We start from the raw sequence: 15,484 nt of genomic DNA, 5'->3' as shown, positions 1-15,484 counted from the left end.
GGAATTGTTCCCAATGTCCAACCTAACCCTGCCCTGGCACAACTTGAGGCCGTTTCCCCTCATCCCATCACCTGTTCCCTGGGAGCAGAGCCTGGCACCCCGCAGATCCCCCCTCCTCTCAGGCAGTTGTAGGGAGCCATAAGGGCTCCCTTCCATCTCCTTTTTTCCAGCCTGAACACCCCCAGGTCCCTCAGAGCGGAAGCCTGAGCTGCAGGATACGTCCTCGCAATAGCAACCTCCTTTCTACTGGGCTAAGGGGTTTGACTCCGATAAACTGCAACTCTCTCCCCTCCCGCCTTGCACGGGGACTGGCAGGATCGGGGTAAGCAGGAGGTGCCTTTCTAGGCAAGCCAAGCCGCTTCCACAGCTGTGGGGCGGTGGGGAGCCTTCCTCCCTGCTCTGCGAAGCAGGTCACACCAAGCATGTAGTGATCTCAGGACCAGCAGCAGCAGCCCTGGAATGCTTCAAGGCTCCGAGCAGGAACACCATCTCCCTTAGACCCCACTGCAACCCCTCGGGCCAGAGCTGCAAGCACTTTCCCAGAGCAAGACCCTCTCCAAGGCAACAGCAGTAAGGCTGCCACCAGCTCGTCCCCGCGGTGCCCTGCTGCCACTGGTTCTCTTGCTGGAACCTTGTCCCATGGGTGCTCAAAAGCAACCCCAATGCCCATCGCCCTTTGCTAGAAGGGCAGGAGCAAAGAGATAACACAGGAAGGGAAGGAAATAAATCTCTCCTTACCCCCTAATCAAGCACCGTGGTGAAAGGCAACCATTAGAGGTTACCGCACACTTCTGCAGAATGGCTCTGAACAGCGGCAAGGACTGATTGCCAGAAGATTAATGTTAATTTAAACCGTATTCAACAACACAGCTTGTACATTATCCTCTTAACCTGCAGGCCTCAGCGTTTATGGCCTGGATGGATGCTTATTTCTGACTCGCGCTCTGCCGTTAGCGTTATCAGGTTGAAGTCTTTCGTTTCTTCAGATAATGTTCTTTTTTTTTTTTTTCCCCCTTCCCCTTCATCTCTTAAATTTTGGTTAAAGTATTACAGATGGCACTGAAAAAGCAAGCACATATCAAGCTTCCTCACTTACTGTCTCTCACGCTGACCCTTTCCAGTCTCTTTCTGCCCTTGCTGCCTACCCCCCGGGATGAAATACCTCCTGCCTTGGACCAAGGCTCCACAGCTCTTATCACAGCCCTTGTGGCCACCTTGAATTCACCATCACCCTAGTTCCCACCCCAGACCATCCAAACTCTCCACCGGGCCAGCAAGAGACTGCATCTGCTCTTCCAGCTCCTGCTACCCTGGCGCCACCCTCATCCTCCTTCCCGGGCTGAGCTTTGCTCCGGGCTTTCTCACTGCATTTCTCCTAGAAATTACCAGCACCTTGCGACCAAGACGAGGAGATATTCCCACAGCTGCAATCAAGCCCCGTTCAGAGACTTAAATATTTAAGTCTTTGAACTCCCTGAGCTGGAAATCACTAGAAGCCAAGAACGTATCAGGTAGCAAGTACTAGATATGCCCCTGTTTGATCTTTGCTGGTAACGGCACTGGGGATACGGGGCTAGATGGAGCTGGGTGGACCAAGACGGCATCCTTGTGCCCTTGAGGAAACCAGAATCAGCCATGGGGGGGAAGGCAGGCACGTTTCCATCAGGGCTTGGGTTTGGTCCCGTGTTTTGTAACCCACTAGGTAGTTCAACAGCACGTCCTGGGAAAACGTGTTGGCGGCAGCGACTGAGAAGGGAACAAATGGGCAGGGCCGCTCATCGCTGTAGTATTTAAAATAAAATGAGGCATGTTTCAGACAAAAATAAGCTCCCGAGGAAAATTCCACAGCCTTGAACATGCAGAGATTGGGCTGAAAGGTTGAGCTGTTTGCCTGTGGCCCTGCAGCCTGCAAATGTCCAGTCTCTGTGGCCGCGAAGAGCAAAGCAGCCCCGCGCAACCCTCCGCGTCCTCGTGACATTTGTGCTTCTGCATCGAGACAATGATCTTGATTAAATCACATGCTCGGAGAGCTCTAGCCAGCTGCCTGGAGGGGTTGGGAAGGGTTTTCCCCCCCTCTCCTGGATGCAGAGCTGGTCAGATGTGCGGTAGGGCTGAATCTCACCCTCCTCCCTAGCATCCGAGATAGGAAAGGAGGCATCGCCCAGCGCGCCTGCTCGCACGGGGCTCCTCATCCACACCCTCCCCAGCGAGCTCTCCCTAGGTTTAACATCAGGAAAAAAGTTTCCCTTTGGGGGGGGGGGGGGGGGCACGAATATACCACGGTGGCCACCTGGATGTACCTCTCCCAGGGGTCCCCTCCTGGGATGGTGGCATCACCTGTAATTAGGATCTTGGTTTCTCCTCCTTTGCCTGCCAAAATTTTAACTCTTGATGCCCAAACCCAACTTTTGCCGAGTGAGAGTCAGGAAGGGGAGGTTTAATAAGCCATGGCACACGAGGAAGGAGACCAGAGGATTTAATGGCCTGTATGCCCTGGAAGGGCTGTTTTCACCGAGGGAGCTGCTCACCTTTATGCAGAAGTCCCCGATGTGCGTACGATGTTGTTGGAGAGGTGCAGCTGCACTCCAGAAGCTGCCCAGCGGCGATTTGAAACTACCGAGGCACCTTTCTAAGTGGAAATGTGCCCGAGAAGATGCCAGAGGAGGGCAATAAAATAAGCAAGCAGCACCTCCTACCCCATGGCAGTCCCTCCAGAAAACACCTCCTCCCCTGCCGCAGCCGGGGTAAGACTCACCGTGGCGTTGACCTGGAGCTGGTAGGCCTGAGTCACTTCGTAGTCCAGCTCCCGTATCACCGACACGATGCCACGGCCACTGTCGATGGCAAAGAAATTGGAAGGAGGCTGGAAGGAGTAAAGCACGCTGCCTCCTGCCCCCTGGTCCGGATCTGTGGCATTCACTATGAAAATTGGAGTGCCCACTGGTGTATTCTGGAAATAAAATAAAATAAATATGTATATATAGATAAAAAAATTAAAAAGTTGGTAAAATTGTGCACCAGCCTATTTTCCCATCAAACGCGCATCAGCAATTCCCTTCGCCCAGCAAAAGGAATACCTAGAGACCCGAGAACTTCAGTCCTATATTTTCAGGACATTTCTAAGTTACACAGCTGTTTTCTTTATTACAGTATTGCAGCAGCGATAATAGTTGTTACACACTTATAATAATAGTTATACAGTTGTGGTCAAGATGGCACTCGATCACAAACCCTTATTTTCCCAGACATCACAACTTCCCAGAAACAATGACTCTCTCTGCTGAAACTTGTTTTCTGCCCCAAAGCCACTTTTATTTTCAACGCTGATTTCCTCCCCGTTTTCACCGTGAGGCATTAAATAGGAGAGCCTCAAAAAAAAAAAAAAAAAAAAAAAAAAGGCATTAAATGCAACACAGAACTTTACGTAGAATTCAAAGTTATAGTTTCCACAGCAACTGGAACCTGGCCCCGCTTAACGCAGGCGTTAACAGTTACATCGTCATAAATCTGGAATTAATCTACATGCATAAAACATGCAGCTGAGTGCACAAAATCAGCAATGGCAAGTGCAGTTTGGCACTTCTTATTGTTTAACTTCACAGCAGGGAGAACAATTATCCATTTCGGGCAGAACAGCTGCATGTTCCTATGCAAATCTTAAATGCATATTCTTGTCTCTCTAAAGGCAGAAGCGCAGACTGCAAGCAAAAAGGCTTTGCCGGGGCCCCGGGGCTGCAGGTAACGCGCCGATCCCTGCCGCTCGGGCAAGTCCATGTGTTGGTAACACGTTCACAGCCCCGTTCAGGGTTGACGAAGAGCTAAAACTTGAAAGCCAGACAAGAAAGGTCAAAAGCGAGGCACGGCAGTGGCTGGTTATGGCCAGCTGGGATAATACGGATTATTCCTGCAAACCTCTTCCCAAGGCTCTAGCGTTTCATTGTTAACTTAACTCGTATTAAGTGATTCAGCCTCAGCTCATAGAGAAGTATCGCAAAGTGCTGAGAAGGTGGAAAGGAGACTTGAGGAGATGCAGAGTTTAGAAGCTGGGGTGCTGCTTCCAAGGATCCTGCAAACCCTTGACCAAAGCTGAGCAGCCAACTGAGCCCTTTTCAGGTTTTTTGGGGAGCCACAAAGCTTGCAGTGAACCACGGCAGGGTTTCAGCAAGGCTGTCCCAGGCCACCACCTCCACTAGGAAGCATGAGAAACCAGGGCTCCAGGCTTGGAGATCTGATTGAACGAGTTTAATACTGGGTGATGGCACCAGAAAAGAACCAAAGACGTCTGAATCACCCCCAGTAAGGCTCAGGTGAGCCAAAAGTTGCCTCCAAGACAGGCGGCAGGATTTGCTGCGAGCTTAGTTGGGCGGAATGGGGAACGCAGGCCACATCCCGCAACTCCTACTTGGGGTCCCGAAAGCAGCGCTGGGCAGGCGCGCCATGCCCCCGCACCCTCACCCACACCCATCCCCCCCCCCTTGCGCCCGGCCATGCGGCACCGCTCTGACATCTCAGTTGGCCTCGGGCTCGAGCAAAACCCCACTTTCCTTGCTTCGACAGCACTTCTGCAGAGGTGTGCGAGGTTGTGGCTCCCACCTAGATTTTTCATTTGCTTTCTTTTTTTTTCTCCTCTAAATCAAGCTGCTAAAGAAAGCCTCGCAGGGCATGGCCCGAGGATTATATTTAAAGCACTGTCAAGTGTTTTATTTTGTGATCAGCAATCGTAAAAGCATAAGAGATATAGCTAGAAGGGACCTCAGAAGAGAAACTTGTCCCCACGCTACACCCGAATCACTCCCATCCTTACAGCGTCCCAGCCCATTTGTCCCAAAAGTTTGCTACCCTGTGCCTTACAGCCGCTCGTTTTCTGGCACGCTTAACCCCGGTCTGCCCTGCGAGCGCTTGACTTTGTGCCGTGCGCCCAGCACGTTAAGCCTGGCTCAGGCATTTGCAGAGCTCAGGAACTGGGACTCGGTCAGCTTGGCAGGCGTGGTGGGGTGGAGAAGCCCTTCGTCGGTGGGTGTTTGCTTGCTGAGCACTCCCAAGGCACCTTCTCAGATGAGCATCCTGCAGCCCTCCCCTCGCTGCTGCCAGGGCACCGCTTTGACCGCCGCGCTCCGCATGCTCCAACAACGGCCTTCTCAAATTCCTCCCCCAGAGCCACCCCGGGTATCAATGTCAGGACAGAGAGCATCACAAATTAACCATTAATAGGGGAGGAGGGGAGAGGCAGCAAAAGCGTAGGTGCGGGGTTGCACGGATGAGGTCTGGGGTATATTGTCCCCAGGAATAAGAATATTCATAAGGATAAAGCTGGACTTGATGAATACGGTTCCTCTTCTTTTTAAGTGTCCCCAGCCACTCCTTTTAACATGCAAATCCGCTCTGGTCACCCGTGATTATGGGGCTGCACCGCTGGCTATGAAAGAGGAGAGCTTGATTTCCCCGGCATTGTATTTCATACAATAGCCCCAAAGCAGGCTTGGAGGAGAGTTCATCTCCTCGTCCTTCCAAAGGAGAAGCTGCCTGGAGGGACACGGAGGTCACCAGCTTCAGTGCTATCAGCTCCGGCCCCTGCTGACACCGCCTGAGCTCTGACTCGGCAATTACTGTATTTTTATCCTTATTTTACAGCTTTGCTAACCAGGTCCCATCATTGACCAGGACAGCAAAAGCCATACAAGCAGGGGTATCAGCTCTGGACAAAGATCTGGCTGGTCCTGGAGAACAGTCACTGGTATCTACACCAAAGCCTCCGAGGGGGGTCGTGGGGGACCCCCAGGGCAGGACCTCAGCGGGGGGCAGTGGGTACCAGCACGCAGAGGGGTGAATGCATGAGCAAAGCACGGTGCTGGGGAATTTGGGAGGGGAGCAGAAGGGCTCCCAGGCAATAGGAGGAGCGTTCCCAGGAACCTGAAGCAGAACAGCATGGTCGCAGAGGGGGAAATCTCTGATACTGCCCAAAGCGCACAGCTCAGTGGGAAAACTTCGCTCCCAAACGCCCACCCTTATTCCCGACAGCACACAGGTCAAAGGATACAGACCTGTAAGAAGTCCTCTGGGTTAATGCTTCTTTTTCCCCCAGCTCAAGTTCAAGAAAAACAAACAAACAAAAAACCCCAAAACCCAACTAAACCCCACAAACTCTGGCAAGGCGCAACCAGCTGCGGGATGCAGGCATCCCCCTATCAGCAGTCCTCTGGGAAAAGAGGTCTCATTTTCAATGCTCATGCCCTGGCAGGACTCAAGAGGAATTTCAGTCCGTCTGCCTTAAAAAGCATAAGAAGTCTGTCTTGAAAATCCTCTTGCCATTTTTGGGTCAAGCAGGCTCAAGATATTGCTCGGCGGGGAGGCTGCCGTCGCCTTTCTTTCTCAAAAGATGCGGCCCATCATCTAAACAAGGGAGCAAAGCCTCTGTACAAACAGCACCGGCTGGGGCTCGTGTTCGACCGTAAATAGCAGGCAGAGGGCACATCCCCGGGCGATGCCCTGCACCGGGCCAGCTCAGGACCCCCCACATTTCTGCATTTTCAGCATTTGGCCCATTTATAGGACTCTTCTGCACGTCTCTCGTGACTGTTCGTCCTTTGCAAAGATTAATTGTGGCTACGCCTAAATCGCCCACAGGCAAAAATAGCAAATTCTATCTTTTCTGTCCAGAAAAAAAAAGGAAATGCGGACAGATGACAGCCTACAGGTGCTTGTGGCGAACAGGTGAGTTTTCTACGCGAGTTGCCAAATTTTGTCATTTTTTAAAGCTTTCGGCTCTCTCCAGCAGCCAGTGATGAAGCTTAACTCACCACAGAAAAAAAGAACTGGTGACAAAACCCTGTCATATCATTAAATCTTTGTTACGATGCCAGCAGATGTGAGATAAAAATAAACGTGCAGACAGATGCCTCCCGTGGAGGAGGAGGAGGAGGGCAAAGGGGAGCAGGACCCCGCTCCCGACCTGTCTCCAGCACCCCCCATCCTTCATCCGACAGCTCGGCAGGAGGGGGCCCGGCACCCAGATCCCCCCCGCGCCACTTCGGGAGTTAACGGGCTCCAGTAATCCAGCTGCAACACTGCTGAGCTGCACGGGCTGGGGACGCTGCCGTCCAAGGTAGCAAGGCCACCCATGTTTTGCAATAAATTAATAAGAAAGGTTCAAACTGTTGTAAAAATCTTATAGGAAGAAGCTCTGGGGTCTTGTTTGCCAGAAAGAAATACCAAACATAACGGCGTGTGTTACACGTGGCTACCCAAAGCACCAGGAAGACCAAACCAAGAGCAGCAAGGTACGAGAGGAGACGTCTCCATTTCAATGTCTCGCCAATAGCAAGGATAGACTTGGATTAAAATAAGGAACAAACAACCCTAAAATCCCTGACCAAATGGGGAAAATCTTTTTAGTAGGGCCAGCTGGGACAGGACAAGGGGGGATGGCTTTAAACTGAAGCAGGGTAGGCTTAGACTGGATCCAAGGAAGAAATTCTTTACAATGAGGGTGGTAAAACCCTGGCAGGGGTTGCCCAGAGAGGGGGTGGAGGCCCCATCCCTGGGACCATTCCAGGCCAGGTTGGCCGGGGCTGTGAGCAACCTGATGTGGTTCAAGGTGTCCCTGCTCCTGCAGGGGGGTTGGGCTGGGTGACCTTTGGGGTCCCTTCCAACCCAAAACATTCTGTGATTCTATGAAACACAAAAGAATGTTGCTGCACAAGGAGGTGGCAAAGGAGAGACCCAGACCTCACCTCTCTTGCACCAACGCAGCAGAACGATGAGGCAATGTATGCGTTTGAGTGACCTGAAAGAAGTTTTGTTTCCATCCCAAAGCTTTCATGGGCACGCAGCAGAACGATGAGGCAATGTATGCGTTTGAGTGACCTCCTGTGCCACCCTCCAGCATGAGTGACCAGACACAGGCGTGCCCTGTGTTAATCCTGGCACATTGACAGCCGGGACACCGAAGCCTTGCACAATATTCTCCGCAAAAGGGCAGCTAACGCTGAAGAAAAGGTTATCAGAAAAGGGCCTTTCTAAAATATTTACATCTCTCTCTCTCTCTGGATTCACCTATAGTCTTTAATATCTTATTATGAATCCTGCTATAAAATGCATTAGTAATAAAACCTCCAATGAAACAGAGCAGTACAAGGTGGATGCCGACCCGGAGGAGATGCAGCCTCCAGAAGCGCAACGTGCCAGGTTACGTGGCCGCAGCTGAACACGAGGGGTACGGGGCAGGACTCCCTAAAAACGTTTAGAGAACAACCTCCTTTTCTCTGCCACCAACCGGTGCCCGAGGGCTGCAGAGCCAGCTCTGGCGGGGTGAGGGCTGGTGCTGGAGAAGCACCGGGGACCAAAGCAGCGGCAGGAGGATGCCAGTGCAATGAGGATGGGATTTGGGTTGGGTGAGGAGCTTCCGAGGAGAAAGCTCCCAAAGCAAGGAAAACTCTAGAGGGGGGGACAATTTTTAAGGCATACGTAAACCTATGTGAACAAGCTCTTCTTGTTCTAATGAATGAAAAAGGAACGTTCTAAGAAACAAAAAGGCTGTTTGCAGAAAAGCCAGCGTCTGCACCGCTTCACCAGGGCCCGGGGCGCCTGCTCCGAGCACGTATAAAGCCCTCCGAGCTGTCAGAGCGCCGCTCGCCCTGCTAACGGAGCAGATTTGCACGGCGCCTCTGAGAGCTTTCCACCATAGCAAAACCATTTCACGGGCCACGGGCCGCCAACACCTCAAACATGCCTTGATCCATCAGTCTCGGCCAACTGGCCTGACACCAGGCGTCCTGCGGGCAAAGGGCTGAGGGGGGGAACACGTGGCTTTTTTTTTTTACGGCGGGGCCGGAGTCAGATAGAAGTGAAGGTAGGGGATGAAGCAGGGGAGATCTGGGAGTTACGTGCTCCAACGCTCCCTTCCCTTAAACGCATCTGCTTTTCCAACCCAGACAGGCTAGTACAAGCTTTGGGTGAAGCAGGGGAGATCTGGGAGTTACGTGCTCCAACGCTCCCTTCCCTTAAATGCATCTGCTTTTCCAACCCAGACAGGCCCCAGCTCCAGTTTTGCAGGCTGATGCCCACTTCATGCAGGCACTGCAACCCTCAGCCTAAAAGTTGTTCTCCAACCCAGCGGCTCATCCCACTACACCAACAGCAACGGGCTCCATCCTTCTGCAGCCAACAAGGATCAGATACAAATCCCAGAGGAGAGATTTCCAGGACCGGGGCAACGCCTGGGAGGAGCCCAGGTTTATTTGGGGATGGTCCCTCCAAGCCCACTCCCCATCTCCAGCAGCTGGCCATGTAGAGGACCTCCATCTGACCTCCCAGGGCAAAGTCACCCAGCAGCTCCTCAGCAGAAGCGGGTAGAAATGATTAGGATGCGGATGCGCGCATGCTGTACCAATGCAAATAATGTGGAAAAACGGCAGGCAATCTGGCCGAACAGCTGTCTGAAGGTCGATGGGATGAGAGGAGGCGACGCCAACGGACCGGGGGGCATACAGCCACAGGCATGAGGGCCAGAGCAGCAGGCAGCAAACCAAGCCGCCCGTGCCGTGATCTTCACATCCGCATCGGAACGGTCTCGCCAGCCTTATTTCGGGTCCCGCTTTCCCTCCCCGCTCCATGCCCTGCCCCTGCATCCAGGCAGGAGCTGACCGCTCCCATCAGGAGATGCTTCACGCCCCTGTTATATCTCAGGTCAACCTATTCCTCTTAAATAATTCCCTGCGGCTGTTCCTGGTGGCTCTTTTCCTTCTCCCGGCCTCTCGCCACCACGCCACGGGGCAGATCTTTGCGCTCTGCTAAAAGCTGGCTCAGCCATCCCGCCCGGCGGGTGGAGGCGCTCTCGCCGATCCCGTCTCATCGCAGGGCGGGAAGGGGGGGTCCGACGCCTCTTGCCCAAGGCAAGGCATCTCAGAGGTGCTGTGTAACGCGGCCAACGCTAAATCCCAGCGCTCTTCTGCTCCAGCCAAAATCCCATCTCCCTCATCCCTGGGCTGCCTGGGACAGATTTAAATCCCCTATTCCCACCTGGGTCTCCTATGCGGTGCTGCAGGAGAAAGCTGCGAAGGCCGAGCTGGAACGAGTGCCAGCCCCTCTATTCCAGACTTTGCCGAGGGGAAAAAACAGCCCCAGGTTTTGGTTTCCCTCCCTGTGCTCCATCTCAGAAGCTCCCGACTGCCAGACTGGGGCCCTTGCTCGCGTGCCAGCTCCAACTGCTCGCATGGATGTGCACAGACTTCCAATGCCCGTATTCTTTATTACACTTTTAATTACATTTATTAATTGCATTACGGCTAGTCCGAGCCAAGCAATTTCCAATTTCAAAGTTTGATTTTAAAACCTGATAATTTCCTTTTTTTAAATTTTTTTTTTATTTATTTTTTTGCTTGCAATTCACCCCACCTTTCAATCAGCTCTCGTTAATATGTACCTCTTGTTGCTATCTCTATTAAGTGACCTCCCTCATTATCGGGTGACACTGGCAAACGGCCACCGCAGAGCTATAATTCAATTGAGGAGCTTTTGAAAACACCATAAACACAGCTGGAATAGACGCGTTATTGGAGCTGGAGGGGAATTAGCGGCTGGATAACCACACTCGGAGCTGAGAGCGCTTATTCACAGCGGACACGGCCCGACCCAATGCACGGTGCTGAATGCTCCAGTGTATCCTGCAGGACCAAGCTCCTCATTTTTTCCAGCCCAGAGCTACCCCATTTCCCACCAAAGATAACTCTGTTATTGCCAGCGTGGGGCTCGGATGGCTGATTTATGGCACGGCGTCCCCGAAAGCCGGGCACGCAGCAGCTCTGCCACCTCTCCTCGTGCCACCCGTCACTTCTGCAGCCCAGGTCTCGAGGGGCAAGCCCAAGATAGGCAAGAGAGGGCAGATGGAAGAGGAAGGAAACGCTAATAAGAAAAGAAAGAAACCCACAACATTCCTCCTCTTCTTTAGAATGCCCCAGCTGGCTCTGGCCGCTGCCCCTTCCAGGCAGTGACACGATAAGTGGGACCTGTCACCCCCCTGCTCTCCGCTCGAGGGAGCAACAGCGGCCGCGCAGCTCAAGCACTCATCCGGAATGGAGTCACATTCGCAGGAGAAAGCCAGGGGAGGAAAAGCCCTATACAGCGGAGCTTTAATTTGCAGCTTCAAGGGTAAAAGGAGCTGCCTCCCTTAGACCACAGCAAGCGCGAGGCTTGGGCTTGCACGGGGGCTGCTCCACCACCTCCATCCCCAGCCAAGCCACCGGACCCCGGGGGCTGCTGCTCTTCCCTCCCTCCCAACCTTGCCTTCATCTCGATGCTCGGCCCCTCCGCGTCCCCAGCCAGCCCTGCCCTAACACCCGCCGGCGAGCGGAGAGAAAGCAGCCAGGTGGGGGAAAGCACCAGGAGGAGGAGAGCAAAGAGAAGAAAGCGAGTTCCACGCCGGCTTTCAAGAAGCCATCCCGCCCACGCCGTTACTGGTTATTTAAGCAGCCAGCCAGCTCCGTCTGCTGAAGCTCATTTCCCATGACAGCCCCTATTTCGAGGTAGCTCAAGCTATTACGCTGTGCCCTGGGTTTGCGTTTGCTGCCTGGATCTCAGGAGACCACAAGCGGCTGCTCGCAGCTCCGCGAGAAGTAATGAGGAGGAGCAAAAAGCTAATGCCTGTGGGTTTGCGTACTCTGCATGGGAACCTTTCCAGCAACCAAAAAGCCACCGGGATGGACTGCTATGAACGTACAGCCACAGGGCCGTGAAGTCGCGAGCACGGAACCACAATCTGAGAGATCAGAAAAACCCAGGTGGGGTTGGTTGTTCCGTCTTCGGAAAAGGGCCAGGGAGAGCTCTGGCGGGGACAAAGCAGCCTAGCTTTGCTTTTTGAGCCCCCTCCAGCGAGGTCTGCTAACTCCTGCCAAAGAGCATTAAAGGCGAGGGCCAAGGTGCTCGCTGGACCATTCCTGATGGCTTTCAGCAGCCCTACGGACACCGAGGAGCGGCAGCAGACCCGGCAGAGCAACCAACCTGCCACCAGGAGCCCTTCAACAGGACGGACTGCAGGCACCTCGGCTACACCCACCCCAGATGAAATAACGCAACCCTTGGCGTAGCTCTCGGCTAATGGGGAATTAAAGGAAAGTCGCAGCATTAACACCTCCCAGAAGACTGCCAGACAACAGATCCTGCTCAATTCTCTCTCTCCTCTCTTGACAATCTTGGTCACAACAGATCCTGCTCAATTCTCTCTCTCCTCTCTCTACCAGACGACAATCTTGGTCGAAAAAGGGCGACAGAGTCAAAGTCACATACCTCACCGTCTCCAAGCCATATGACTCGGTGCTCTGGGAGATTAACGCCTAGAATAATTCAAAACCCGACAGAGTCAGCTAGCACCTAGCCCTCAAAATACAATTGTAAACAAGGAATGTTATCAGGCGAGTGTATTTTTAATGGATTCCTGCCGGGAACCTGCCGGTCTTTGCCTGTTATTTGACATTTTTACTCATCGTCTGGAAGAATGGAAACAGGGAGGTTGGGAGATGGGTAAACAACAAAGGGCACAGACCGGCGCCATCGAGCAGATTATGGGCAACTGGTTTGAACAACACCTCTCCCCCCTCCCCCCCCTTTTTTTTTAAATCTGTAAATGCAAAGTCCACTATTGGAACCAAAAAATACAGCTCTCCTAAGAAGGGGGATCACCCCATAAAACAGGCTGTTCCCCGCTGCCCTGGGAAGGGACAGAAGAAAAGGGTGGCAAAGCAACCGCAACCGCACTAACTCAGCATCTGCAGCCGAATCCCATCGGAGAAGCAGCATTTCTCTCCCATTTCTGCTCATTACCCACCTCCAGCCTTTGAGGAGCCGGGCAGGGCTGGAGCAAGGGCTGGGAGGCAGCCCCCACTGCCCTCCTGGGCTGCTATTATGTCAGTCCTAATTTTGGAGACGGCAGATGGGAACCCAAGATGGTCTAACGAGACATTTGAAAGTCAGAGGCAAACGCCGAGAATGTGAAAACCTGTCAGTCGGAGAGCTCCTGGCTTCGACGGTGTGCTGAGATTCTCCTGCTGGAAGAGGGCGTTCGGAGCAATTCCCCCCCCTCCCTTTGCAAGGGCATGCACCACAGATGGCCCAGCGCTCCCTCGGCTCTAAATCTTGCACCAGAAGATGGTGGGGATGCACCAGGTGGATCCAGGTGGCCACAGTCAAGGTCTCCAACTCCCGCCTCTGCTCTAAGCACTGGCAGAGGCAGCTTTTGTCCAGGGAAGCAAAGGCAGCCCCGACCCGTGGCAGCCGGTGAGATTTTCCCCTCTGTCTCCTCTTAATATTAAAATTCAGTAGCAAAAATCAAGTCAGCGGTGCGATTCACCACCCAACGTACATTGTGGGGTGAGAGAAGAAACCCCTTGTTTTGCTTTCTGCTCTGGGGTGACACCATAAACTGGACAGATCCTACTTTTTTTTATATCCCGTTTTATTGGCAGTTGCCACAAACTCTTACGTTCTAAACCCAGGGAGAGGGCAAGAAGGTGGGGTAAGTTAAGGCACCAGCCTTTCAGCTGGGAAGGATGGATGTCTGGAAGTACCACACCGACTTTCAGCAGCAGGGAGGACGGGAGCGGTGCGGTATCAAGGATTACTCTGAACGGCAGCCAGTCCCAATCGAGTTGTCTGGGTAACCCTTGCCGCAAGGGGTGCAACCTGGCACCCCCATGGCAGCCCATCGGGTGACACTCCGGATTGCAAATGACTTCCATTAAGGCAGAGCGTTAATACAAAGCATTACAAACGAAACCCTAATGACAGGGCACTGGCAGTATCGCTTCTACTTGATATTAATTGGGTGGCACTTTCTTTTAATGGTACATTAATTAATGCGGAATATCAACGGAAGTCCACGGCACCCGCATTAATACAAATGAATTCATTATCATCGGTGTTATTACAAGAAATGACAAATAAATCTGTAACAGTGGGGCCCTTCAAATAATAGCCACGTATCATTAGGTATTGCATCCATTTATACAGCATACTGCAAATATATAACTGCAGCCTGTGGACGCTTATCTATTGACATGTTCCTCTCCATACCAGCCCGGCGTCTGTTCTTCCCTGGCTCCTGAGCCATCCCGAGCCCCCTGGAAGGAGGACCCAGTGGCCAGCCCAGCTGGTCAAGGAGAAACTGGGACTTGCTTTCACATCAGCTCATTGCCAGGACTTGTCCCTATCTCCTCTCCCATCCCACGCGCTCTCAACCACCATCTCGAGCCTTCAAAAGATCCTCTGATCGAGCACGTGTATTCCTGTAAAGAGGAGAACTTTCCTTTCCCCCACCTCTTGCAAAACCCTTTTAAGCCAGGCAGGCAGAAACCTCCCCGCTTTACCACCTTATTTATTTTGCTGCTTGTTTATCCCCTGTTCTGGTAGAAAAGCTAAAAGCACCTTTCAGAGCACCAAGTGGCTCACTTCTGACCATAGGTGGAGCAAGTAATTTGTCCTCGGAAAAGTAGGGAAATAAATCTGCCTTTGAAGTCTGGGGTTTGTAGGTCCCAAAGATCCATCAAAAAGAAACTCCTGGGAGAGCCTCTGCAGCAGCCTGCGAGCGGGTATCGCTCTCAACACGAGCGAAAGCTTAATCCATACAGCTGTGCCGATTCAAAAAAAAAAAAAAAAAATATATATATTTCCCTGTCTTCCTGCGGATGGCTTTATTACCGGAGGAGGGATCGATAACAGTTCAGAGCTCAGGGCTCCTCATCGGGCTTCGCCCTTGCTGAAACACTCGTGCTAAACCAACAAACTCCAGCACAAACGGTTTCTGTTGAGCCATGTCGTGACATGGTTCCCCTAGGAGGGACCCCAGCAATGTGGATACCACTCTCCCATGAGAGCTAGCACCCTAACCTGCCGTCTCCCACAACCTCTGCAGCGCTCACAGGCAGCAAGAGCAGTTACGAACCCCGGACAAAGGAACGTGCAGGGAATATCTTTTTTTTTTTTTTTAAATACAATACATGAAGATTTACTGACTTGCCCTTGAACTTCTAGAGCAGGAAAACACAGCAAAATGAATCACAGAATCCCAGGTTGGAAGGGACCTCAGGGATCATCTGGTCCAACCTTTCTAGGCAAGAGCCCAGCCTAGACAAGACGGCCCAGCACCCTGTCCAGCTGTATCTTTAAAGTGCCCAATGTGGTGGAATCAACCCCTCCCCTGGGGAGATTATTCCAAAGGCTGACTGTTGCCATGGGGAAAAATTTCCCTCTTGTGTCCAGTCGGAATCTCCCCAAGAGCAACTTGTGTCCATCCCCCCTTGTCCTCTCCATGGGACTCCTTGTGGAAAGGGAGTCTCCATCTTCCCTGTAGCTCCCCCTTAGGTACTGGGACGTGGTGATGAGATCCCCTCTGAGCCTCCTTTGCTCTAGGCTGAACAAACCCAGCTCTCCCAGCCCATCCCCATATGGCTGAGAGAGACTTCCCAGCCCCTGGGTCACCTTGGTGGCCCTGCTTTGG

General features: G+C 52.6%; 1 protein-coding gene across 1 annotated transcript in view; it reads right to left on the bottom strand.

Annotated features, from left to right (window-relative positions):
- The window catches only part of CDH23 (cadherin related 23), a gene marked incomplete at its 5' end in the record, with an annotated part of 196,107 nt that overhangs the window by 141,400 nt on the left and 39,223 nt on the right, over window positions 1-15,484 (bottom strand). The window contains 1 exon segment of the mRNA XM_035892587.1: window positions 2,756-2,950. Coding sequence (XP_035748480.1) covers window positions 2,756-2,950 — 195 coding nt within the window.

Source organism: Egretta garzetta, unplaced genomic scaffold (assembly GCF_000687185.1).
Source record: "Egretta garzetta isolate BGI_Z169 unplaced genomic scaffold, ASM68718v1 scaffold204, whole genome shotgun sequence".
Taxonomy (NCBI): domain Eukaryota; kingdom Metazoa; phylum Chordata; class Aves; order Pelecaniformes; family Ardeidae; genus Egretta; species Egretta garzetta.
This window is presented reverse-complemented; position numbering and strand designations above follow the sequence as displayed.